Source organism: Podarcis filfolensis, assembly GCF_964270895.1.
Source record: "Podarcis filfolensis genome assembly, chromosome: 10".
NCBI lineage: Eukaryota > Metazoa > Chordata > Lepidosauria > Squamata > Lacertidae > Podarcis > Podarcis filfolensis.
Window position 1 is genome coordinate 48573337 of NC_139612.1, and position 25927 is coordinate 48599263.

The window sequence follows — 25927 nt, forward strand, 5'->3', positions numbered from 1 at the left end:
ATAGAGAATAATGCAGAACAGGAACTGGTCGTCATGTAACCGCCTAAAAATTGCCATTCCTTATAATTGCAGATTTTGAGTGTAGCCAATATATTTCTTCCCAAATCCTTTCAAAATATTCCTTCAGAAAGATCAGGCACCCAAAATTTCTAGCAATAAAGGGTTTACTAAAGCTATCAGAGTCAGATTTTCCTTTATTTCTCAAAGTTCCTGGTGTTTGGGACAGATGGCTTCTGTCCATTTAAAAATAATAATCTATGAATAAATTATATGGGATAAGAGCTTTCACAGGCTATCTTGTGTGAAAGAAAAATTTCCACCCACTCTGCTAGCATAATGGACCCTTCAACATTGAAAAAATGTTGGCTTTTAGCAAATTACGGTATCTGTATAAGCTTCTAATTTTCTGGAACAGCTACTTGCGTAGCTATTCAAGATGCATCTGAATGATAGTTTTTCAGGCTTACTACTAATTGAACTATCTAGAGAACAAATTGCAAACATTATGGTCACAAGTGCAGCAGTTTTGAGTGATACTTGTCCTAACTGGTTCTCGTCATGAAACCATTGTCCCCTCACTGAAGAATTGATGTGATTCTCTCTCTGCCCAGTAGGTCCAGCACTGGAATAGCAGGGAGTGTTGCAGGTCAGGAGCAAGGTGCATTGGCAGAGCTCTGTGGGGGAAGCTTGCACAGTGCATGTCTATACTCTGCTTGACTTAATCAATGCTAAGTTTTCCACTTTTAATTAAAAATGAACATCTGTCCCATCCCCCCACCCCATCACATGACAGTTCAAAGGTGTACCGCCTAGTATTTTTTTATATTAAAAAAAACCATGGCCCAGTATAGTAGAGCCCCACTTAGATTTTTATATTTGGGTTCAAATTTGCATGTTGAAATTCATTTCTATGTGTTATCTGAAAACCAGAAAAGGGATTATTTTAAAATATTAACCACTATAATATTCTGCGTACCTTCGGTAAATTCTGTAAACAGAATTTAAACCCTTCATGGCAAATGATCTTTGAGCTCAGTTTATGAAAGTTTAAGATAACATAAATGCAGCACAACATGTGTTGAACTTGTGGAGAGATGCAGAACTATAGTGGGCTGCATAGAGCCCTTTATTCCTTTACCTATTTCACGTGTTTGCCCGATCTCAGAACTGGAAGGGATGCAGTGCTTGGCTACTGCCCTTCATTAGCCATAGGCCACTTGACTATTGAGAAGAGTTAACAAGCTGCAAAGAGAACCACAGGCATTTCATTTGTGTAATGCAGCCTCCTGCAAAATAAGCACCTTCCCATTGCAACTCTTAATAGAGCATGAGCAATCTGCTGTGGTTGCATCTCTAAATATATTTCTCTCCTCTCTGAAGTTAGCATAGGCCAAAATTGTTTATGAATTAGTGGTGCTTTAGTTATTATTGTCAGCCTTGGGGAAACTGACTCCCATATACAGTCTCTTTTAAATGCCTAAAGGATGCAAAAGCAGCAACCCTGTCAGAAAGAACAATGCACTTATCAAAGCCTTCATGTGACACTGTGCTTTAATTTTATAAACACATGTGATAATCATACTCATTTTATATAAACTTACATGACAGTCTCTGTTCTTATGTTCAGAATCTTCTATAAATCACGGAATTCTAATTATGACTATTTAACAGTGCAGCCAAGAAAGCCCAAGACTTCTGGTTTTCAGTTAAAACAAGAGCTGTTAGTTATGAATTATGGGTATTTGCCCCTTTTTCTTTCATCCAGGCAATATTTAGCCCAACTAGTTTCTCCTATATTTGGTGGTAGAGTTTCTAACACCTGCCTGTCGAATTCACAACAGTCTTTTATCAGTTGGCTCCAAGCTGGGGCCTGATCTCTCAAAGATGGTGAATAGCTTCAGTGAGACTCAGGAAACTCTCAAAGAATGTTTGTTGGTTATATCACGGAATATTGAATTGGGACGCCTGGGATTTGCCCGTCTTTTTAAAAAAAGAAACAAACAAAAAACAGTAGCTTAGAATCCCCAGTGGTGGAACACAAATATTTCTAGGGCCCTTTCACTTGTCACCACTCCCCTTTCTTCTGCAAAAAGTATGCCAAAACTTGAATGCCTTTCTCCTACCCTGTGGTTTCTGTTCTAACCTAACGATATGGAACCTCTCTCCTCCTCTCTCTTGGGAATCGGAAAGCAGATGCTCCTGCTGCCTGCATTGTGCTGTGTTCTCAATATTATCCCTCCCTCCCCTGGGTTTCTAAAGGGTATATTTTTTAATATGTATTTGATAAATGAATGTTAAAAAGGTGAATATGTAAAATCCAAATCGCCCTAGGTGTGCCCCCATCCAGTAATTGGGAAGGTCTTCCATGGGCTGAGCATATCTTTATCCCTTCATAACTGTGGCAAAGGTCCTCTGCCAGAATTGCTCCAGTGTTGTGAAATTTTGGGAAGTTTCTGAAAAAATAAAGATGCATCTTACCCATTGGTCCATCTGAGATGAGATGATAGCTTTTCTTTCTCTTGTTAAGCTGACATGCTAAGAGAAGGTTTCATGCATGTGTTAAATCTTACTAAAAACTGGCTCTCACTGGAGAGAGCCTATAGTTATGCACACTTTTACTGTATAAACATTGATTCTTCACAGGAGCACCAAACATTTGAATTATACAATATGCACAATTAAGGAGGAGATTATTGAAAGATCTCTAAGAAAGAAACCTTTTGAACAATTGAAATAAGAGTTTCCTTTGTTTTCAGCCAAATGTGCCTCATAGTTTTAGTAATTTTCATTGCGCTTGTTGCACTTCCCCTGGTAATGTGTCTACCAGAAATCATAGCCATTGTGTCTTAAATGCTGGTTTGTTCCAGTTTGCCAGTGAAAACACTTAATTTCTCCTCCCAAATGAATCTTTTGGTTTCCATGAGAATAAGTTTGATTTCCCCCAGTTTACTCTAGGTTTTGAAAAATCCAAATTTCTTTAGATCTAGAACACTCAAACTTTGTGATAATGAACCTACTCAAATCAATACAACAATTAAAGCATCCACATATATTTAATTGGAAAGGAAAAGTGTGTTGATATTCTGTACCCTGGTCCAGTGAAGATGTAAGTTGGCAGGGTCAGGTAATTGAATCTCCCCCTGGTAATTATAAATGAACAATAATTATTTGACTTTGGAGAATCCTTTCTAGTGCTACATATTGTACAAAAAGTGCATGAGAGACTGGCAAGACACTGTTAGCACTACTTAAAATAGTAGCTTGAGAATCCTAGGTTCAACCTTTGTTTAGGATCTGTACACATGACACCCTACTGTATGTATATTGGGCCAAACCAAAAATATGTATGTGCAAGATACATGGCCCTGCTGGACTACTGTTCTGAATATTCAGATTGGTCCATGTGTATTTCATGACCAGAGAATGACTAGTAGGGATGCATTATGTGCTGATGGCTTAGCCTTGCTCAGTAAAGGCTGTGGCTTCATAAAAACTGCTGTGCCATGGTTGCTGTTTCCATGTTATTTGGTTTCTAACTATGCCTGAGAATTACATGGTTGCCTTCCTGCAGCTTGTTGCATGCATCAAATGACAGAACAGTTTACCTTAATTACTGATAATTTGGTGTGATCAGGCAGTATAGCATGTGGGGCATAGGCATGTTTACGCTCAAGTCATTTTATAAAAAAAATTAAAGATACAAGAGATATGTTGTATGTCTCTTTACTTATGGAAAGTATCTAGTACAGGGAAACAAGTGATCTTGCACTGTTCTGCTCAGGGGTTTTTAATTGGGTTGGCTCAGTAACAGAACTTGTTTCGTTGTAAATTACTTTGGGTTGCCCTAGGCAAGATAAAATGACTGACAAATTCAATAAGCAACAGTGATAATCTTCCCTCATCATACATCTAAGCTGCATTCTAGTTTAGTCAATATTACCCCTGAAATAGATATAATAAAAACAAAGAGTCTTGTAGCACCTTAAAGGCTATAAAATTATTGTGGCATAAGGGTTTCTCTCTGTCAAGGCAGGAGTCAAGAGCAGGTCAGCAGTAACTCACAAGGTGCCAGTGAAGTTAACTGTTTATTCCAAGAAACAAAACAATTCAGGCCTAGTGAGTACAGTAACCCTTCTCAATAGATCTTGCCCCAATGAGGCAGTTGCAAGGACTGAAGGTCCCCACCTTCCCACACCTCTCTGTCTTCTTTTCCCCTGGGTCCTTCCCAAACAGTCAGAGACTCTGACTCCTTGTCTGACTTTGCTCCACCCTCTTCATACCTCTTCTCCCTGTGACCAGTCATTGTTGTCCCACCACCAATCTCCTGGTTCTGAGCCTTCTTCCATTTGGGGTTCCCCAGTTGGTGCCTCCCACCACCATGCCTCTGCATCCAGCTAGTCCATGACAATCTCTCTCTGACCCCCCCCCCCCCAGAAATAGTGGTGGTGAAATTGTAAACGGTGAAGTTAACAACTGCTTTCTTTGAACGAACTACTGTTGTTAATGTAATCATCTCAGCCAGAACTGTTCTGCACTTAATCTCCACCCGACCTCACTGTTTAACAGTTCCACCTTCCACAATTGGTATGTGTTACCTGTAAATCAGGATAAAGCTTTTTGCATCTGATGAAATGGACTGTAGTCCACGAAATCTTATAGCGGGGGTTTATTTATTCCCCTTGTTTCATAAAATTTATATACTGCTTGACTCTAAAAATAAACACTCAAAGCGGCTTAGAAGAAAAGCTAAAACAATAGCATTATCAATAAGAAAAATGAACAAATATAGTTTAAAACTTTTAAAAAATGTAAAATAACAACAGACTAAAAAGAGATTAAAACTTCCATCAACCACGGTGCCCTTGAGGGCTTTCATTGACGCCCTTGGGCAGGTTACCCAATCTCTGAACTTGTATTTAAAAAGAAGTGTCTAGTCCTCCTAGAAATAAAGTTTCTAAAGAAGTAAAAAAATATGCAGGCACCTCCTAAGCGATTTCTGTGAGAAGAGAATGTGTGTGATGTGGCCATCTTGTACATTTTCCTGGTACTAAGGAATGATCCCTGTTGTTATTAGACAGCAACACCCTTGTGAGTGAGTGTGAGTTCCACGATCAGGGCATAGCTGACTTCTTATGTCAGGGGTGGGGAGTTTTCCTTATTTTGTGCTGTGGCATGCCCCCTTGCCAGCCATTTTTTGACTGGGGCCCTCAGTACTCCCCAAATTCAAAATGTGCCCACTGTTCCAAAACGGTTGGTGACTCCTGGCTTATAACATTAAAAATGTGTTGGTCTTTACGGTGCTACAAGACGCTATGGATTTTGCTGCAACAGACTATGCCCCTGAAATAAATACGGTGAAGTTCTGCTTCCCTCACTTGCAGATTTCAATTGTGTTTTTATATTCTGCTAATGTTAGGTCTGCATTAGCAGAAGCATTTTTCTTTGATTTTGCAGTATTCACATGTTATCTTGCTTTAAGCTGATGCAACTCTGTCAAGCCCCAGTGTGTTTCAGAATTATTTCCACCACTCTAATGAAATAGCTTTACAGCAGCACGTAATTCAATCTGTGCAATGCAGTATTAGATGGGAGTTCCAGTCTTTAAACTGCAGATCTTGGAAAGTAGGATCCTTACTTTTAAATGGCGGCAGGGTTCCTTTTTCTTCCCCTCAGACACCTGGAACTTCATGCCAATCACTCATCTCAGATGGATTATCAAGGATGGCTAAAGATGCATATAAGTTTTGGAAGCAAGTAACCCTAATGCCTGGAATCTTTTTGACTATTTATCCAGGCTTCTGGCTGTTGACTGAGTCTTTAAAGTGTGTCTGTGTATATATAGATATATTTTAAAAATGAAATTATGGAAAATCCGTCCCAACACCATAAGATAAAGATGCTGCTTCTGAGGTGAATGTTCTAAACATAATAAAAAAGGGTTAACAATGCATGAGTTTCCAGGGGCTCCGTTTAGTTTTCTTTGGTTTTTGTTTATTTTTGTTTATTTTTGGTTTTATTATTATTTTTTCTTAATTTCTGTGTTCTGGCCACACCCAGGAGAATCGTCTGCTTTTGATTTCTCCCTTTACGGTTACATGGTAAATTTTCTTTCTCATTCTTCAGAGATGGAAACATTTTTAAAAACTCTGTATAATTATTATTTTTACACTGCTCATCCTGTTGCTTGTTATTTATTGCAGAATCTGAGGCCAGACTAAAAGGGTGATGGTTACTTGGGTGTCTTTTGGGTCCTTGAACAGCTCCTTAAAGAAAATGGGGTGTCCCTGGGCTGCAGGTGGTTTCAGGTTATAGGAGAGATTTCTTCATGAGCATTTAACAATCTACAGTTGCATTAGTTGGATAATTTTCAGCCAGTAATAATAAAAAGTAAAAAGCAAGTGTTGTTAAAAAAAAAACAGGAAAAAACCCACGCACAGACAACTGAACTTTAAAATTCGTAGCAAAGCCAATCAAAAATAGGTTTGTAGTAATACTTTGTAATATTATATAGCTTTGTGGATGCATAGTTGCTGCCCTCCTTTCAACTTAACATTTTCTGTGATGTACATGAGCAATCTTCACCCAATAAAGGAATGCATATATTTTACTAATTGAGATGTCCTTCAAACATCACAAAATATCAGTTCTAAAGAAACTTATTTATGCTTATGGACAGATATTTTATGCTGTTTGGTGTTGTTGTTTTGTTTTCTTTAAAGCACAAACTAATAACAAATTAAAACAATTGCAGTGAAAAAAGTTTGTAAATGTGACAGATGAGTATGTGCATCTGTTTATAATACGTGATTCCTGCTCCTCCTCCAGGGACTCAGGAACCCATTCATTGGACTATCCTATTGGAGAAGATTATCTCATTGTGTAGATACCGTATTTTTTGCTCTATAAGACTCACTTTTTCCCTCCTAAAAAGTAAGGGGGAATGTGTGTGCGTCTTATGGAGCGAATGCAGGCTGCACAGCTATCCCAGAAGCCAGAACAGCGAGAGGAATTGCTGCTTTCACTGCGCAGCAATCCCTCTTGCTGTTCTGGCCTCTGAGATTCAGAATATTTTTTTCCTTGGTTTTCCTCCTCCAAAAACTAGGTGCGTCTTGTGGTCTGGTGCGCCTTATAGAGCGAAAAATACGGTAATAGTGTTCTGTTGTGAACCACCTTGAGATCTTCGGGTATAGGATGGCATACTACCTAAACTAAACTAAACTAATTGTATTCATTAAGTTCCTGGTGTATGTGTGTTTGGCCAGATAGCTCATCTGGAACACAGGGATTAGATTTCCTTTCTCCAGCTAGCATATCCAATACACTCTCATCTTCTTAGCAAAAGCAAGGTCCCCAACAAGCAGCAATTTTTGTTTTGAAGGAAATCAGTCTGTTTTCCTAGTGGGATGGAATGTCACTGGAGAAGCACTAGAGCAGAAGTAGGCTTTCTGAGAGCAGCCTCCAAGGGGCTGCATTTGTGGGGTGGGGAACGGAATCACCCCTGAAGGTAGAGTTGCAATTGCCAGCCACAGAACAGCTTCAGAATTGACCACATGTCTGCCTGGGGCCGAGAGGGCTGGAGAATGGGGGGAAGCTGCTGTCAGCACCCTCAGCCCTAATACCTTCAAAACATTGCATGAAAGTTTGGGGTTTGCATGTCTGGATAAGCCCTTTTGAGAAGAATTTGCTTAAATATCCAGTAATAATATTTTTGCTGGAGAATCCAGTGACCCAGTTTAATTCACCAACTGATTTTTTTAAAAAATCTTTATCCCTTCCTTCCCATGAATAAGCTTCCCATTGAACTCTACAAATACAGGGCAGGAAACCCAGCTGTGAAGCAAAAATAGAGAAATAAATCCTTCACACAGTTGCCGCAGGGATGGCGAAAGGCTTGAGCCCTAGCAGGTTCTCATTATAGCATCTTCAAGAGCACTTTAAAATGATGACCCACTTGCTACTTTAACTTAGTGAAAAATTAAAATGGCTCTCTAGCCACGGCATCTCATGTTTCATGTAAAGCCAAGGTAGATTTTCCCCTCAAACTAAGTGTAAGTGTACTACTCCACCTAAACAGTCCTGGACAAGTCTACTCAGAAGTAAATCTAGTTGTGTTAAGTGGGACTTACTTCCAGGTAAGTGTGTACAGGATTGCAGCCTTCATTACCTAGGTTCCTGTTTCAGTATCAGCAGTTTCCATTATAGTTGACATATACTTTGTCCTTCCTGTTTCTGAGGTGAAAGAACTCGAAAAGATTAACTACTACAGTGTTTGAAATGCGGCTGTAAAACTGCCACAATGATATTTTATCTAGCCATGGGCTAAGCCAAATGTCTACATTCTTGTGAATGGAACAACTTATGCTCAGACCACACTGCTGAAGCTAAATGGAAGTAGACTTGATCAATTCCTGGAGAGGAGACCAGTGGGATCCTCACCTACTTCTGAGTTTTCTAAAGGAAAGTAAGCTATAAATAAATAAATCATTTCAGCTACTATTTAGATGTTATCATTTTCTACTAGCTTCTCATTTAATTAATTTAGTCTTCCTAGCTTGGTCCCTGTGAAAGTGTTGTTCAGCCCCATTAATGAGTATCACAAGTTTAGAAAATGGTCTGCTTTGTGACTGAAACATGGAAAGAAGTGGATTAGGTGAAAGAAAGTTAAGCTGCCCTGTGCTAAATTAGGTGGCTACCCAGTTCTTTAGATCAGTCCCAAGCTTCTGTGCTCTTTCCCATGTAATAGATTCTTTCCCCTCAGATTAAGTAGTTGCCCACTTAATGATGATATATGCATATACTGCGGCATTTCTTTAAACAATGTTCATTTTACAACTAAATGTAAGGGTTTTGCATCAGGAAAAGGAAATGTAAAGCTTGGACTGAAAAGATAAACAGATCAATTGTGTAGCCATGTCCACTTGCTCTACCATTATAGGAGCATATACAGTGGTACCTTGGTTGTCGAACTTAATCTGTTTTGGGAGTCCCAAAACCGTTTGAAAACCAAGGCGCGGCTTCCGATTGGCTGCAGGAACTTCTTGCACTCAATTGGAAGCTACGTCGGACGTTCGACTTCCGAAAAATGTTCGCAAACTGGATCACTTACTTTCGGATTTGCGGCGTTCGGGAGCCAAGCTGTTCAAGTACCAAGGTACCACTGTATAGTGTAAAGCCTTACAGTGTGTGTGTGTATATATATAGAGAGAGAGGGGGGGGTAATATCATATAGGTATGCGGTAATCAATAAAAGACGAATCCAAAACTGCAATGTCTCCAGAGCTGCTGCAAAGGGTGTGACTTTTTTGCACAGCATTAAACTGTTGGACCACACTCCCTTTTTGTAGTGGCTTGTTCAAAGCACCTGCATGTGTGTATCCTTGCCTTGCCACAAAGAGGCAACTACTGAGAATGTTGTAGAGTCATGCCTTTGTGAGGTTCCACGTGGCAAGAGGATTTCCAACTAGGATGTAATAAATTTTATTCCGTCAAACTAGGAGCTAGTTTATTTTTCAAAATTTGTCTCGAGTAACTGTACTTTTTTTGGTCTGGCCTCAATTGCTTTATGTTTGTTATTATTTTAAATCTGATTACAACTTTTTTTTATTAAAAAAAATTAAATTTATTTCATGAAACATGCATGAACCAAAAATGTGACTCTAGGAGAGTATTGCTAAGTTGTGCTGATGTCAATTTCATACTGTGATATTTTTTTTCTCTATTTATCTAGATATCAATATTTCAATATATAACGATGTGCATGTTTTCCCCCCTTCTCCCGCTGCATGCAGGGATTCGGGTTCGTAACTTTCGAGAATAGTGCTGATGCAGACAGGGCCAGGGAGAAATTACACGGCACCGTGGTAGAGGGCCGTAAAATCGAGGTGCATGTCTTCAGTAATTCAATTTCTTCTTTATATTTATTCTTTTGTTTCTTTTTTTGTGTCTTGCCTCACTTATTTCACATTTGGATTCCTGTCTTGTGTGTGCGTGTGCGTGTGTTTGTGTCTCTGTGTTTTTCACTCCCCTGCCCCCCTGCACTGAGGTGTATAAAAATAACACACCCACCCAAATATATATCTATATATGTTTTGTTACTTTAGGTATTTTTCTTTTTCTCCTTTCTCTTAAGTTTGTTTCCAACCCACTCCAAATTTTTGACCTTCTGCTGTCTTGATTTTCCTTTGCTTCAGTTTATGAGGCTCCGACTTTTTATTGCCAATCCTGATCAAAACTAACGAAAAGAGCACTGTCCAATTTGTAACTTTTGTGTCTTAACAACAAAGAAGGGGGCCAGCCAGAATCTGCCCTTTTCCTCAGAGGCCAGTTCTCCTTCATATGAGTGTGACATTACATTAATTGCAGGAAGGGATTGACAACACAGGAAGAAACTTCCTTGGGCTGCTAGAATAATTTTTCTGGAGATGATTTCAGTAAGTAAATACACACTCAAAATTAGCTCTTACAATGTGCACAGAGTTTGATAAATGTGAATAGTTGTTATCCACGTGGGAAGTAACTGATTAATCAGTGGGGAGAAAAATATATTCCCTCATATTGAAGGCTAACTGGCCCCTTTCTCTTTTCCCTCCCTTTTTAAGAGAAAAAAGTACGAAATATAGGGGGGGAAACTTAAAGCCGCCGTTTTGAGTAAGATGTCTGCATATTTTGCTTTTTTGTTTTGTTTTTTTGTTTTGTTTTTGTTGTTTTATTTCCCTTTTCAATGGTTTAGTGTTTAGGGCCCTTCACTTGACTCACTCTTTCCATGGTAACTATACACAATGCTGGCGATGGTACGAGTTGGCGGTAAGTGAAACAAAAGTGCTAGAGGAGAAGCTTATTTCTTTTCTTTTTTTTAATGCAAAACAAAATTAAGAAAGAAAAAAATCCATCTGCCATTTCACATTAACACTACAAAATGTGATTTGACTTGTTGTCCCCCCCCTTTCCTTTTCCCCTTCCCACCCCAACCCACCCACCCCTTTTTATTTTCAATGCTGTTGAGTAATGCCGCCTGGACTTTGGATGTACATACCGTTTTGTATAAGTCTGAGCTGTTTGATTACTGACTTCCTGGTGATTTCCCTTGCACATCTTACTCAGAGTTACTGAACTCCAGTTTGGCTGGTTTTTATTAATGCACCCATACCCTTCCCCTCTCTATTCTCTCCCTGCCCCCTTTTTCTTTTCTTGCTCTGCCTCTCTCCAAACCTGTGATTGTTTTTCATTTTTCCTTTCTCCCCTTGCCATTTTTTCTTCTTCACTCAGTTAAATGCAGCTGTTGGTCTCTCTTTGCTGACTGGTGGTTTCTGATTGGTTTTGGCCATTTTTCCTTTAAGTGCTTGTATTGCACTCTGCTGTAGCAGCTGATTTCAGGCACTCGCTCCATCTTAATGATTGTCTGTGAGACCTCTCCTCTCTCTCCCCCTCCCTAGCCCCATTAATCGATTGTTGTTGTTGTTGTTTTTCTTTTTTTATGTGTGTTTTAACAGCATGCTCTCAGTCTCATCGTTGTTGTTTCCCATTCTTTTTAAATGTATGATGTTTATACTGTTTGGGGGCTGAAATTAGAGTAATGGGTTTCCAGGCTCCCTTCTTCCCTGCCCGAGCTCACTCTTCTGTTAAACATCAGAGGGCATCTAAGACTCCATCTTGAAATCGGCCTTGTGGCTTTTCCTTCTGTTACGGCTTAGGATTTCGAAATGTCACTGATTCTAGCTCAGCCTTCACCCTCTTTGCAAGAGCTCTGAGGCTGTGTCTGACACGGGGCTGCAGTAATTTGGCTTTGCCCACCGCTCCCATGTTTTTCCAGCACCATTTCTGCTGTAACACACACTTGCTGCAGTGCTTAGATGGCTTGGGGCTATAAAGAGCTCAGAAATGAGGGTGAGTGCACTACGAAATCAGGAGACACCTTACCAGTTTCTAAATGGTGTTTGTTTTTTTGTCCTCCTCTCAAAAGTCAGTAATTGGAGATGAGTGCGTCAATATCTCAGGATATCCTGAAACTGGGATGTAGGCCAGGCAGCCTTGCTTTAGGAATCCAGAGTAGAGGGAATTAGTCCAAGGCACCTGGGATATCCAAGCTCTCCTTCCGCCTGAATAGATGTCTCCTCTGTAATATTAGTAGGCCACTGCAGTTCAGTGAAAGGCTACTAAAATATGAGACAGAAGGCTACTAAAATATGAGACAAAAGTTGTTTTTGTTCATTACTTCATACCAGTCAAGCTGGACGTGGAGAAAATAGCAATAGGGGGAGTTTTTGCCCTTTGGATCAGTGAGCATCAAATGCCCAGTTCAGTCAAAGGTAGCAGGGATGCCTGAGAAAATGTGCTCTTTTTGGCCTTTTCTTTAATGCCAGAATTAAAATGCCAGAATTAGATTGGTTTGCAATTTTAATATTTAATTTAATGGCAACCTGCAAAAGTAAAATTAGATGTGCTGAATTTTTAAACAAGTTTAAAAAAATAAAAACACACACAAGTTTTCACCATTTTCTCTAAAGTCCTGTGCTTCCTCCCCTCTTCCCCCCTTTCCTCCTTTTTCCTTTTAGGTTAATAATGCCACCGCCCGTGTGATGACTAATAAGAAGATGGTCACACCGTATGCAAACGGTAAGAGGAAATTCTGCTAATAATAAGCAAGGTTTATGGGGGAAGAGCTAAGCTATTGGGACTGTTCTTCCTTCCCTGGATTTCAGCATAATAGAAAGCTTTGTTGGAAGAATAGCATCTTTGAAATCTTTTGTGACTGGCGTGTATAAACACTGAAGTAAGATGCCCGTTTTTCAAAGGGTAAGAGAGTAAGTAAAAGTAAAGGGACCCCTGACCATTAGGTCCAGTCGTGGCCGACTCTGGGGTTGCAGCGCTCATCTCGCTTTATTGGCCAAGGGAGCCAGCATACAGCTTCCGGGTCATGTGGCCAGCATAACTAAGCTGCTTCTGGCGAACCAGAGCAGCACACAGAAACGCCATTTACCTTCCCGCTGGAGCGGTGTCTATTTATCTACTTGCACTTTGATGTGCTTTCGAACTGCTAGGTTGCCAGGAGCAGGGACCAAGCAACGGGAGCTCACCCCGTCTCAGGGATTCAAACTGCTGACCTTCTGACCGGCAAGTCCTAGGCTCTGTGGTTTAACCCACAGTGCCACCTGCGTCCCTAGTAAGAGAGTACCCAACTGCTATTATTTAATGGTATCAGAATTAGTTCTGAGCAAGGAAACTTAATGTTAAATATAGCTTAACAAGTCAAACTGTAGGGAATAACGAAAACATTGCCCTTGCCATTCCCTGGTAAATTAGTGAGAAATGATCAACATGAAAAGTTCCATCACTGGAAGACAGTAACTGCGGTCTGATATGTGTGTACAATTGATAATATTCATGTATCAGATTTATTAGGCACTTGTTTGCCCAGCAGCTTCCTTCACCAAACCTGCAAACTGCTTTTAGAATGGGGAGGTATTTAAAAAGTGGACCCAATATTTAATAGTGGGAAAGTATGCGGACAAGGAAAGGGCCTAACATATGCACATGCAGATATGTAATTCAAAATAAAAATCTTTCTCTTCCCTTATCCCTCATGCAGACATATCCACAAAGACCTTGGGAGAAATCATAAAATGCTAGGTTAGAAGGGTGAAGTCCAGTTTTGTCTGTCCTAGCAAGGTTTACAAAACCCACAAAGAAGGAACTTGCCTGTTGACTGCCAGTCTCTTTGTGTGAATTAACCTTTCCTATAATGCTCTTATTTGACCATGTCTGTGTTACACAAAACTTATTGCCAAATACTGTACCTGAACAACATTTGATAATGGCAACGCACCTGTTTCAGCACTTGCCGTTTAACTATACTAATTCTCAAGAGATGGCATGAAATGAAACACATGAACTTTGATCTTCCTGAAAATAATTGGTGTTGACCTAGTAGTCCATAGTACAACAGCCACTATAAAAGCACTTGTGGGTGGCTAAAACAAAACTGGAGGCAAAAAGGTCCAAATTCTAAGCCCTGCTGTCTCCTAAAAGTAGCTCTTGGTCTGGCTTAGTCACCATTAAGCTCAATCACCATTAAGTGAGAAATGCTAGTTACCAATTTGGGTTGAATAACAGCATGTTTTAAACAAGGTTCATTGAGAAGGGTGTATTTGCTAAATCTGTATGCTGTCTGGTTGGATAGGGATGGTGTTTGTGTTTTTCACAGAATTGTAAAAGCTGAGTTTTCATGCAGCTGTACATTGTCTACCCACATTCTTGTGCTAAGCCCTTAGTCATATTAGCTTTCTTGTTGTGACAGCACAGAGGCTTTGTTCCAAAGGTGTGCTATATATTATAATGCATTGCACTGGCATGTTAATTAGTTATGCTGAGATGATATAGCTGCATACCCCTGCCAGTAGCCTAATATAAATTCTCAAGAATGGCAGATCTTTGAAGTGTAAGTAACTTTATCAAGGAATAAAAATGGAATCTTGTAAAAAACTACAGTGAAATAGGGGTTACAGTACTTAGGAACTATGCCTTTGTGGTTCAGTTATACGTTCTCAAATAGCATTGCAAGCACCCCCAAGTTAAAAATAAAACAATGATTTTGTGCATGTGCACATATAACTATGTATAATCTGTATAAGAAAGCCAGTTCCCCACATTCATCATACTTACTTTCATTACACAAAGGGGAGGGGGAACCCAAAGCAAGACTCTGCAGATGAAAAGTTAGGGCTGGCTCACTTCTCACTGGTTCTCATTTAAGTCCTATGAGACAAAGTAAATGGGCTGCAATCTGAAGTACAGCTTCTCCCATGTGAAGTAGTGGTGGCCATACAGTGTGTCACTTGGAGGCGAAGAAACCCTAACAGCAGGTCTTTACAGATAGGAACTACAGAGAAGCAGCCAGAACCTGCAAAGGCCATTGGCTTGTGTGCTCCGTCCTTTCGCTACATTGGTTAATGGGAGAAAGGACAGATGGCACTAGCATTCTGCACTTACATATTGAACTAGAAGCGATTGGGTAGGAGCTCAGATGTGTTTACTGCAAATGCTCTTGTATTCATAGGAAGGCTGCCTCACACTTTGTGAACCATAGACAGAACTGTGTTCTACCTGCACTAAAAAGAAATTTGTCCCCCCCCCCCCCCGCATCTAATATAATAATATTGCTGTAAGGAACTACTTTGTACTGAGCTAGACTGGTAATGGCTCTCTGAGCTCAGCAAAGCTTTTTTCCTCCAGCTGTGTTACCTGCTAAGAATTTTTAATTGGCAATATCAAGGATGAGTCATGATTGTAGTTCATGTCCTCCAATACGGAGCCACAGCTCCTCCCCACAAGGATGTACAAGAATTCCCTCGCATTGAATTCAATCATTGGTCCATCCAGTATAGTACCGTTTACATTGAATAGTAGCAGTTCTTCAAGTCTTTGGCTGAGAGCTTTCTTGATGTTAAATATGGAACATTAGTGTGCTTTATTATACAGGTGTGGCCCCTCAATGGTAGCAGTATGGGACTGTGTGGGTTACTGATATATTCCCCTCCTGGCCTCTAGCAGTACATCATAAATCTACTAATCTAGCATAAAAACCAGCCAGAATCCAAATTCAGATTTGTACTACTATGTGTATTGCACATGGTTTGCACAGCTCTGACCCATAAGTTTTCATTCAGTTTGTAGGAACATAGCGAGTTAGCAGCTGATCTCTGCTACATTATTTTGTTTGTTTGACTTTGCTTTTCGTTGGGCAAATATTTAAAAATGCCATTGCAGAGATATTTTTCATACCCACAAATTCAGAAGAAAATGTTGAAGAAAAGAAAATATATAATAATTAGAATAATAGAATCGTAGAGTTGGAAGGGACCACGAGGATCATCTAGTCCAACCCCCCCATGAGGCAGGAATCGTTTGTCCAACACGGGGCCGAAACACATAACCCTGCCTGAGCCATGAAGTGTACTTGGGCATTATGTTCTTGGTTGGTTTGTGTCAGCCCATTTTGACCTGATCAGTTCATGGTTTGTGTGTTGATCTCAATTTCGCTTGTCAGTATAGCATCGCTGGCTTGGGCTTACTTGTGCCTCTAGTGAATGAAGGCAGAAGGCACTCAGCTCCTAGGCAGGCCTTGCACACAGCAAGCACAAGAAAGGCCAGCACAGAGCCTGCCTGCCTGCTCGGCCTCCCACTTTTCTGTCCATTCCTAACAGCAAGGGCCAGTGGACTGGCTGCCTGGCCTCCCTCACCCACTTGCTTGCTTACTCTGAGGCTGCCTCAGCTCCTGACAACCATCAACCCCTGGCCAGCCCTAGAGGCACCATTTGCCTGGGGAGCTTGAAGCCAGGACTGCTGCAACAGCCGCACAAGCATTTGGGAGGCAGAGTCACAAAAGGGCATCGAGGGAGGGAAGGAAAGAGGGGTGCCTTCAGCACCCCTGACTATCATTCAAGGCACCCCAGGGTGCCACGGCACACTGGTTGAAAACCACTGCCATAGGCCAAGTTTCATGTGAGACCACTCCAGTGATTCCTTCCACAGCAAGCACCTCTGCATTTCAGTTCGTCCATGCCAATGGAGACCGTGTACTGGTGGACAAGGGGTGTTACCCTCCGAAAAGGAATACCTTTCAGAAATCCCCCAAATACAACCATTACATTGGAAGCCAGCCTGCATGGCGAAGGGCAACTGGTCCACATATGGAGAACCAGTGTCTCTCACCAACATTCATCTCCACAGTTCTGCACTCCAGACACCCGTCTACAATCCACATCTACCGGGCGACATGGAGGGCCTTTCTTAAATGGACCAGGTGCAAGCAAGTTCCAGCAGAAGCCACCTCCAATCCCTGACTTATTAGCGTTCCTACAGGAAGGCCTTCAACAAGGGCTCAATCCTAATACGCTTAAATACAAATAGCAACCATTTCTTCTATTCTAACATGTCTAGATAGGCTCATTCTGGCCACTTACCCACTGGTAAAACACTTCCTTTGTGGAGCACTTCTCCAGTGTCCTCCAGTTGTTTATCACTTTCCTTCCTATAATCTTCATAAGGCACTCTCAGCTCTCCATCACTGCGTCATTCCATCTGAAGTGATCCAACTTTTTTACCCCATGCCATCCACTTTTCTTAATATTTTGCACACTTGTTGAATGATCAAAACTAAGTTTAAATCTAAATTTTAATTTTTTATCTATGAAGGTTTGAAATTTCAAAATTTCATATTGTGATCTCAATGGGATCAGATTAAAAAAAGGTGTACGTACACGTCTGCCTTATTGGGTTTTATTTAGGATGAATGGGTCTTCTTGGAGTAAAATATGACAGAGTAAACAAGACTTCAACTATAATATCAGTTGCTTCAGGCATTTCTTTAGAAAGTTATTCAGTTAAAAGGTGTCTGTAAAGCTAGTCAGGCTTTTCTCTTAACAGTGTGATCCAAAACCAAGTGATAGCTTGCTACTGCATGATAGAATTAACACTTTGAAAGAATTCTTGTTTGTACATTTCATTTCATGAAGTACAACAAAATACATATTTACATATATACATAGTTCTGATCATTCAACAATTGTACAAAATATTAAGAAGATTGGATGACATGAGCTAAAAAAGTTGGATCACTTGGTATGGAATGACCCCACCCACCTTTGAGCCACTGAAACAAGTTCACTAGAGGCATAAGTAAGCCCAGCCCAGTGATGCTACACTGGAAAAGCAAATCTACCCTTCAGGTAGGTACAGTGGTACTCCTTTTTGGTAGAGGAGCTCTGAGGCAACAGCATCTCCAGTTTAGCACGAGGAATTATAGTGCAGAAGTTCAGAAACTTGTACGATTCTAACCGACACATGCTGCATGGCAGCAGCAATCATAAATTGACACCCCTGCAGTTTATATGCCTAGTTTTAGAGGTGGCCATTTCCAGTTAAGTCAATGTGCAGTGTATCTGCACCAAATGCTAGCTCCCACAACTGCATTGTGAGCCAGATCTATTAGGACAGGCATTTCTCTTGTTCTTTCAAATGTTCATCATCACACTTAACACTGGGAGCTCACCACCAGGTGTTCAAAGATCTCAGGCCTCAATTTCACAAATCGTTTGTTTTGTTCTTATTGTAAAACAGCTTGTAGTAGTCGCTTTAGACTTCATCTTTTTCATTTGCTTCCTTACTCCAACCATTACCTTAAAAAGAATAAAGATTCATACTTGAACTGCAGGACGTAATTGCCCATAATTTTTACCAGAAGGAATCAGTTGATTTTCTGCTTTTTCCATCTATGTCCAGAATGTGAGAATTTGGGAAAACCTAGCCTGCTTTTATACACAGCAGCAATCTGCATGGAAACTAGAGGCATGCACCAGAAACTACACTGCATATATCAAGCTGTTTGCTCTTCCCCTGGGGTAGATCTTGATGCTCCCTCTGTCTTTATTCTTTCAGGTTGGAAGCTAAGCCCTGTGGTTGGAGCAGTGTATGGCCCTGAATTATATGCAGGTAGAAAACGTTGATGCGTCTCTTTCTGCTATTTAACTGCAGTGGTGTTTGTTTGTGTTCTCAAACTGCTGTTTCTTTATAACCTTTTTACATTTTTTATTCTTTTTAAAACTAAATTAGCATCCAGTTTTCAAGCAGATGTCTCGCTGGGCAATGACGCTGCAGTGCCCCTGTCAGGAAGGGGGGGTATTAACACTTACATTCCTTTAATCAGTAAGTAGCCCCTATTGGCCCCTGTATTGTTACTGTGCTTGAGTAAACAGTGATCTGTTAGCCCTCTTATTTTCAGTCTGTATAATATGTACTTGAAAGGATGGGCTTTGTTAGAAAGTGACAGCACTTCTCTGGGCAGTGGCCGTGACCCTTTCCATCTTGCAGCACACCTGCAAGCCTGCTTGTGGCTGGGCTTGCCCCACGTTACAAGAGTGCTGTAAATCATAAGGGAGGAAATGTGCATGAAGGAACCAATTGCTTTTTGAACTGAAGAAGTGAAACAGGCCGCACTCCAAAGTACATATTATTCAAGCTACTAAACTGCGAGTCCATCGCAGGCCCCCTTGTGGCATGCGCCTGGAAGCACCTTGGGTTGGATTTGTGCCTTGTGACTGACTGGCGCCTTCTGGGTATCATCTGTCATCGCCTTGTGTTCCCAGCTGCCTTCTGAGGTTTAGACATGTTTTGCCCTGAGCCAGTTTACTCCAGCATGAAGTGTAATAAAACAGGGCCCAATATATACGAAACCACTTAATGGTCACCTATGCCGGAAGGTGGGCTCTTGGTAAACTGGCACATCGCTATCAATTTTGGCTGCATTACAGGAGATTCTTAGGTCCTCTCTGTACTTAAATTGAGTGTGGGAAGAATACACACACACAAACATGCACACATACAAAATCTCGTTGTCAGCCCACCAGTTTAAGAGGCTCATAATAACAACAGACTTTTAAAGCCAGCCCACCTGCCCCCAGTATGTGGAAGAGTCACCTGCCTGTATAAGTGGCAACTCTCTGTGCTTCTCGGACTGTTTCTAACCAGACTGCATGGCATTATTAAAATGGGGTGGAGGAGGAGGAAAACAGTTTGCAGTTTGTGATGAATGAGGCATGACACAGCATTAATCCCTTGCATGCCAGGCCTCTCTGCAACCCTGCCTCCCCTTCAAGGCCATGATGTAGCGAGAGGTATGCAATGTCATTGGGGCTCAAAGCATGCTCCTTTGCAGGACAGGTGCGAAACATTTCTCCAGCTCTGGAGTTGCGTATCGTTCTAGTCAAAGATGGCTGTGGTTAACTGGGCGGACGTAGTGATCCTTCTCATATCTTTCCTTGTCTGTCTGTCTTCACAGTTCCCGGCTTCCCTTACCCAACTGCAGCCACCACAGCAGCCGCATTCAGGGGAGCTCATCTGAGGGGCCGAGGGCGGACAGTGTATGGCGCAGTGAGAGCAGTACCTCCAACAGCCATCCCAGCTTACCCAGGGTAAGGGTTGGAAATCAACACGCAGTTCTCCGCAGAACCTGGGAGTTCTGCTGAACCCCTAAAGAGGGGGGGGAAATGAGACATGATGGATGGTGAGAGTCAGGATATGCCAACACCAGAACACTCTGCACCCAATTGCCCCTGGAAAGGGAAGTCCAAAATCTTAACATTTGTGACTGGGAAAAACTTTAATTGTCTTTTGGGGGTGCATCAGTGAAGGGCAGCTGTTTATCTTAACGTGTCAATTCCGCTATCATGTGGTAGCAGTTCGGCTGCATTGGTAATGTAATGTGCCTATAAGAGTTAAGGAAAGGGTGTAGAGTCTGGAGTGAGGCAGCTTCTGCACTCTAAAAGTCCAGTATCGTCATTATCCAGGAGTGGCAAGCATTGATTCTCAGTTTCATGGTATTTTTCCTGGAAACGGGACACAGAAGAGACATTCAGCTACCCACAATGGATTTGCTTTCTTGGTTGGAGACATTTTGAGAAGAGTTATAATAGAAATCTATCAAATCTTATTTTTAAGATAGGATAAAGGAAGGGCTGAAAAGTGTATAAAGTCCAGTTTTTAAAAAGCAAAACGAAAAGCATTGATACAAAGTGTGTCTTAATGTGTGGCCTTACTTCCTTGGCCTTTGGTTATTTCCCATAGTGTGATAATGAATCTGTAGCAACCAGCGGCTCTATTGTTATTTAAAAAGTAAAGCAGCCCGCACCTTTGAAATAGAAGTTGTTGGTTTTTTTAGCCTTGACAGGATGCCAGAAGCTCAGACATTTTTGTTGTAAGATTTCACTTTGCACCCCGAGGAGGCTGCTTTGTCTGTAATGCTGTTCTCCAAGCATCTTTCACAGATTAAAATCCTTCTCAGAGGAAACTTGAGCAGGAAGAGAAACCACCTAGAAAGGGCAAGTTAGAGCCTGTTCCTCTCTTCCTCTGACTGGGAGCAGTTATATACCAAATCGCCTGCTGCAGAGGTGGGCAATTGCAGCTGAATAAAATGCATGTAACTTGGCCAGTGGCACGGAAGAGAAACACTGGGAATGGAAGTAGGAAAAATGGGGAGTCTGCCTTCTTTTGACCTTGGCTCTGGCACTGCCTACTACTAGCATAGATTATAACTGAGGAAACATGGACCTCAGCAGAAAAAAGTTCTCCATTCCTGGTCTGCTGTCATAGTGATATATAGGAATGCTCTGGGTCATGGTAGTTCAGTTGGAACATCTTAATAACTAACAAGATTGGATTGCTGTGCCCAGAATTTAAAATGAGTTAAGGGAAGCAATATGCAGTTTCCAGATTTTCATTTCTTTTACAATAGAAGATGGTATAATCATAACTTGCTTACTGTTCCACTCTCATTAGTAGCAAATACCTGTGTGGAGCATCCTTCTAGATCTGTACAGGAAGAATTTCTAGAGCAGTCCTCTGATATTTCCCCCATGAATTAATCCTGTAGTATCCCTCTTGCACTGATTCATGTGTAGGTCGTTTGCTGTTCTTGTTGTTATCCCTGATAGTAACGGCTAGAATGTTCCTAGAAAAGATGCTGTCCCTGATAGAACATGGGAGAACATCTTCACAATCTCAATAAGATTTAAATTGAACATTTAAATCCAGCGTAGTGTCAGAGTTCCGATCCAAAATGGGTGTCAGGATATAGATAGAACTGTATCTATTCAAGTGATGTTAAATTATACACTAGTTGGGGAAAGACAATAGTAAGCAAGCTGCTCCCTCAAACTGCCCATAACTATACTAGTTAATTTTGTAAAATTGACCAATAACTCACCATCTGTCGTGGTTGTCATCAGGAAACTCCTGTACAGCAGATGACAAAGAAAGAGTTCTGGTTCCTTCTGGTAGAGAAAAGAGAATTTTTGATGGTACAATTTGTCTCAGTATACTAGGCCAGGGAGGGAGAGACAGCTTTGCTAGTGAAGCAAATAAGTTTCTTTTTCTGAGGGCATAATCACTTGCTGCTAGATAGTACATAACTTTTATTCCCTCCCCCAAGAGCTGAGTGTTTTTATCCATCTAGTAAACTGTTGAAATTTAGCAAACCACTAGATTCTCTGCAACTCATTCTTATACAAGGTGTCGTTGAAATAATCATAAGCATACTTTGTTAACAAGATGGATCTGATAAACTCAACCCAGCAATGAAAGGCCCCTGATTTTCTTCCTTGTAGTGGCCTTCTTCTCACTGCCGAATCAGTGTTACTTTCTTCGTTAAGTTAGTGTCATCAAGCCTGTTTGTCCACATCAGCTGTGTTTTTGTAGATCAAAGTGCCACTTTGTCCATAGGGAATGGATTATGACCATAATGAGACTGGATACCACCTGATCACTTAAACTTTCATCACTGTAGAAGCCTGGTGATCATAAGGCAGACTTACAGTCAAGCTATACTGGCCTTGTTGTTTGTAACTTCCTGTAGGTGGGTATGTTGTGATCAGAGTGGGAGAATCTTGGCATCATTTTGTACTCCAGTCGGCATATGGAAAAAATTACAAGTAACACTGCCTCCTTCCTCCTAGCCTGTGATAACATTAACTGGTAAGCCAGAGACATGCACCCAAGGATCTCATATATGGAGAACTAATGCTTTTTAATATGAGTGATTTAGCATACAGCTTATCCAAAGGAACAAAGCAGGAGAAAGCTGTGCAATGCTAAAGCATGCATTCATAACCAGGGCTGTGGCAAACCCTCTTTTCCTTCCTTGTCCTCCCCTGGTCCCCTGGCCTACCAAAGCAAAGTGCTTTATACTATGAAATATTGCAGTAAGTGTTGGGGCTTTCACGTCTCCGGTTTTTCGCTTCTGGAGGTGCTGGGAGAAACTAATTAGTGGCTGTTAGATGAGAACTTCTGTTCACCTAAACTCTCCAGGTGCTTCTCTCTGCTCTGGAATGTGTCGTTACTATCAGGGATTCCCCTTATTTTTCAATTTTTGGGCCTTAGATCAGCCACCTAATTATCTCCGCTTTTGAAAGCAATGCATTGTGGGTATTTCTTTCTTGGTTACATGTAGCTGTGCCTGCCTGGATCAAGAGTTTATTTATTTGGATTTTTTCCCCCGCCCTGAGGTGTTAAATCAGTACTTTTAAAGTACTTTGCATGCTTGTGTGATCAGCCAAATCTTTTCGCATGTCTAATGTACAGGGTATATAACAGGTGATGTATGGATATCAGAAAGTGATCGCACAAGGGTGCAAGATGCATAATTATACGCAACTTTTGGTGTGCTTCTGACCTAGGTGGACTCCAGCCCTTGATGAACTCCTCCTAAAGAACTTGTTGGTACTATCTGAAGCCCATTACATGAAGCCAGTTTGTCCATGTGTTTTAGAGGGTTAACTAAAACCCTGGTCCAGGTTACCAGCTAGAAGCAAGGTTTCTCAAGTCGTGTTTCTCATCTTCAGGGCACTGGGTCCTTTAAAAAGAAAAGAAAGACAACACACTATTTTGTACGACGATACAAGGATTGTTCTTTCCCCATCCCCCCCTTTGCATACTGTCTCCCCTTCTGCCCTGCCCGCCTGCATGCTGTGGAGGATGACATGGAGCTGTCTAGCGTGCGTGCGCACACACAATCTCTTGCTGATTTGCTCCTGCCCGAAAGCCCAGGTTATGGTTTCATACATCACCTGCCTGTGTAAAATGCATGTGCATGCTGCCGTCCTCAATAACCGGAATGTGTTTTCTGTTCTTTTTGTTTTGTTTTTTTGTTTTTGTTTTGTTTTTGTGTGGATTTTCTGCAGTGTGGTTTACCAGGACGGATTTTACGGTGCTGACCTCTATGTAAGTACACACACCGGAACCTTTTCATCCCCAACCCCCCTGATAAGCCAGCCTTTTTTTTGTTTTGTTATTGTTGTTGTTGTTGATGTTTTTAGTTTGTTTTTCAAATATAATTTACTTTGATTTTCTTCTTCCTTGTGGATATATACATTTATATATTTAAGAATGCAAGCATGTTTCTCTGTCACTGCACTTGCCCCTGGGCGCAAGACCTGCTGTGCCTCTAGGTTTTCTAACCGTTGCCAGGGTCAATTTACAAGGTTGAGTGTCCTTTTCACACAGGTACGGTATATGCTGCTAATCAACCTGAGAGATGATTACCAAATTAAAACTTCTTGTCTGTGCATCTCCGATTGGCATAATTTCAACCCTAAAATAAAAAATGAATAGATAACAGGATTGATTTGGCCTCAGATCTTTCCTTTCCATCACTTCTTTACATTCCCCCTCTTGGGACCTTTCGAAGGTTTTATTGAGGTAGGGAGCCTAGAGATCTCAAGGTTTACAAAGCCTACACAGTGTAGAAATGTGAATCCTAAGCCTTCTTAGAAAATGTTTGCCCTTGACCAGTATCAGGGTAACTTAAAGGTAGCACATTGCTCCTTCATTCCCTGAATATAATGGTACCTTCTGGCCCATAGTTTGTTCTCTGTAGTTCCCCTGAACAAAAGTGTTAGGTAAAAGGTTGTCATCTTACTGTACCTCTTGAAACTTTTCATTACCTATGTGATGTCTTGCATTCCCATGTGATTCAAGAAGCCAGCCTGATCCACAGAATTTCTTGGACTCTGATTTACATGTGCATCTCAGGCAAAGATCAAAGATAACTGGCTCATAAGCAGAATAACTAGGGGCGTACTTTCTCTCTCACTCACTTTATAAGAGAGGTTAAAATAATCCCCCCCATATGCATCTGCTGACAATAAAACTTAGCCCAGTATCACCCACTTTGTATTAATTTGAATAGTGGCAGCAGATGTACAGCTTTGATGTCGCAGAGACCTTGTAGTTAGGACAGGAGAATGTTGTATTTTTCCTACTAAAGAAAATAGCCTCATTTTAAAAATCATGTCATTGTTTAAATGTATCCCTTGGTGATGGATGGGGCAGCCTTCAGTTGCTTCTGGTCATAAGGTGACATTTGCCCTGTGTAGGCTAGCTACAGCAAGTGTGATACACTCTGGCTAAACATAGAAAATCCTATTTTGATGGTGATATTTCAACTCAATGCAGGCATCACTTACTTGTGGATCTTATGTATGCATTGCTTCCTACCTTGGCCAGATTCTGTTATATGTAATTTGTGTAGAAATTCAAAAGGATGACCCTGGGTTTCCACTAGCACTCCTAAATTGCTGTCACATACAGAGGAGACAGCTGGATACTAGTCATGCAGTGAGGAGACAAGCAAATGAATAGCATCTTTTGTTTAGCATCATCCCTTGCACAGCCAGAGATGCGAATGACAAGAAAGGTGTCAGGTGTGGTAATTTCCCCACTCTTGTTGAAAGGTTTTCCCCCCCAACCTGACTTGTTTTTGGCAGGCAGCTATTTTAGTAGTATATAGAATCTGCACGCCTCTTTTTATTGCATAGTACCCTTGGCACTGAAATATGCCTGAGGCCTAAAATGGCGTTGATGGGTCATTTAGCTATAGACAATGTAGATTCCATACTTTTGTGGGGTTGAGGAAGAGAACAGAAGTAGAGTAAATGAAGTCTCTCAAGGTAGATTAACCAAGCTTTTCCCATTGCTTTTCATTGCCAGCTGAACTGAAATGTATGGCTACATCTCAGTCATATCTTCTGAGCAATCTGCTTTCTGCTGTCTTAATTGGCATGAATCAAAATGAGTGCTGTTTACTTGTAACAACTTGCTAGCTATTCATTTTCCTGCCTCTGGGAAAATAGCTATTGTAAAGGGAATGACGAAGGTATCAGTGTTGTGTAGCTGTTCTAGGAAGGTAGTGAAGGAAACCTACTGGACTGCAAAGTCACCTCCATGAAGTTTAGATGGTGGCAACAAGCTGAAGAAGGAAGAGAGAGAATGATAACAAAGGCAGAGAAGAGCAAATAGAGAAAACTGGCCTCTCATTCTGTTCCCAAATTTTACTGTCCTTTTTTCTGTTCTCCTCTCCCTTTTTTTCCTCTGAGGCAATCAT

General features: G+C 41.1%; 1 protein-coding gene and 1 long non-coding RNA gene across 33 annotated transcripts in view; both read left to right on the top strand.

The window, feature by feature from the left end:
• The window catches only part of RBFOX2 (RNA binding fox-1 homolog 2), a 175270-nt gene that overhangs the window by 135369 nt on the left and 13974 nt on the right, over positions 1–25927 (top strand). For 11 of the 32 annotated variants that reach the window (XM_083574029.1, XM_083574046.1, XM_083574030.1 and 8 more), the window contains 5 exons: positions 9789–9881; positions 12552–12612; positions 18433–18486; positions 18607–18699; positions 19832–19964. In XM_083574029.1, the coding sequence (XP_083430155.1) occupies positions 9789–9881; positions 12552–12612; positions 18433–18486; positions 18607–18699; positions 19832–19964 (434 nt within the window). Of the gene's footprint in view, positions 1–9788; positions 9882–12551; positions 12613–18432; positions 18487–18606; positions 18700–19831; positions 19965–22402; positions 22522–23222; positions 23767–25927 lie in introns of all 32 variants that reach the window. The other 21 variants (XR_014539132.1, XM_083574032.1, XM_083574036.1 and 18 more) reach the window with 8 other exon arrangements.
• LOC310743658 lies at positions 720–8644 on the top strand. The gene is made up of 2 exons (XR_014539152.1): positions 720–6888; positions 7153–8644. It is a non-coding gene; the product is annotated as an uncharacterized lncRNA (long non-coding RNA).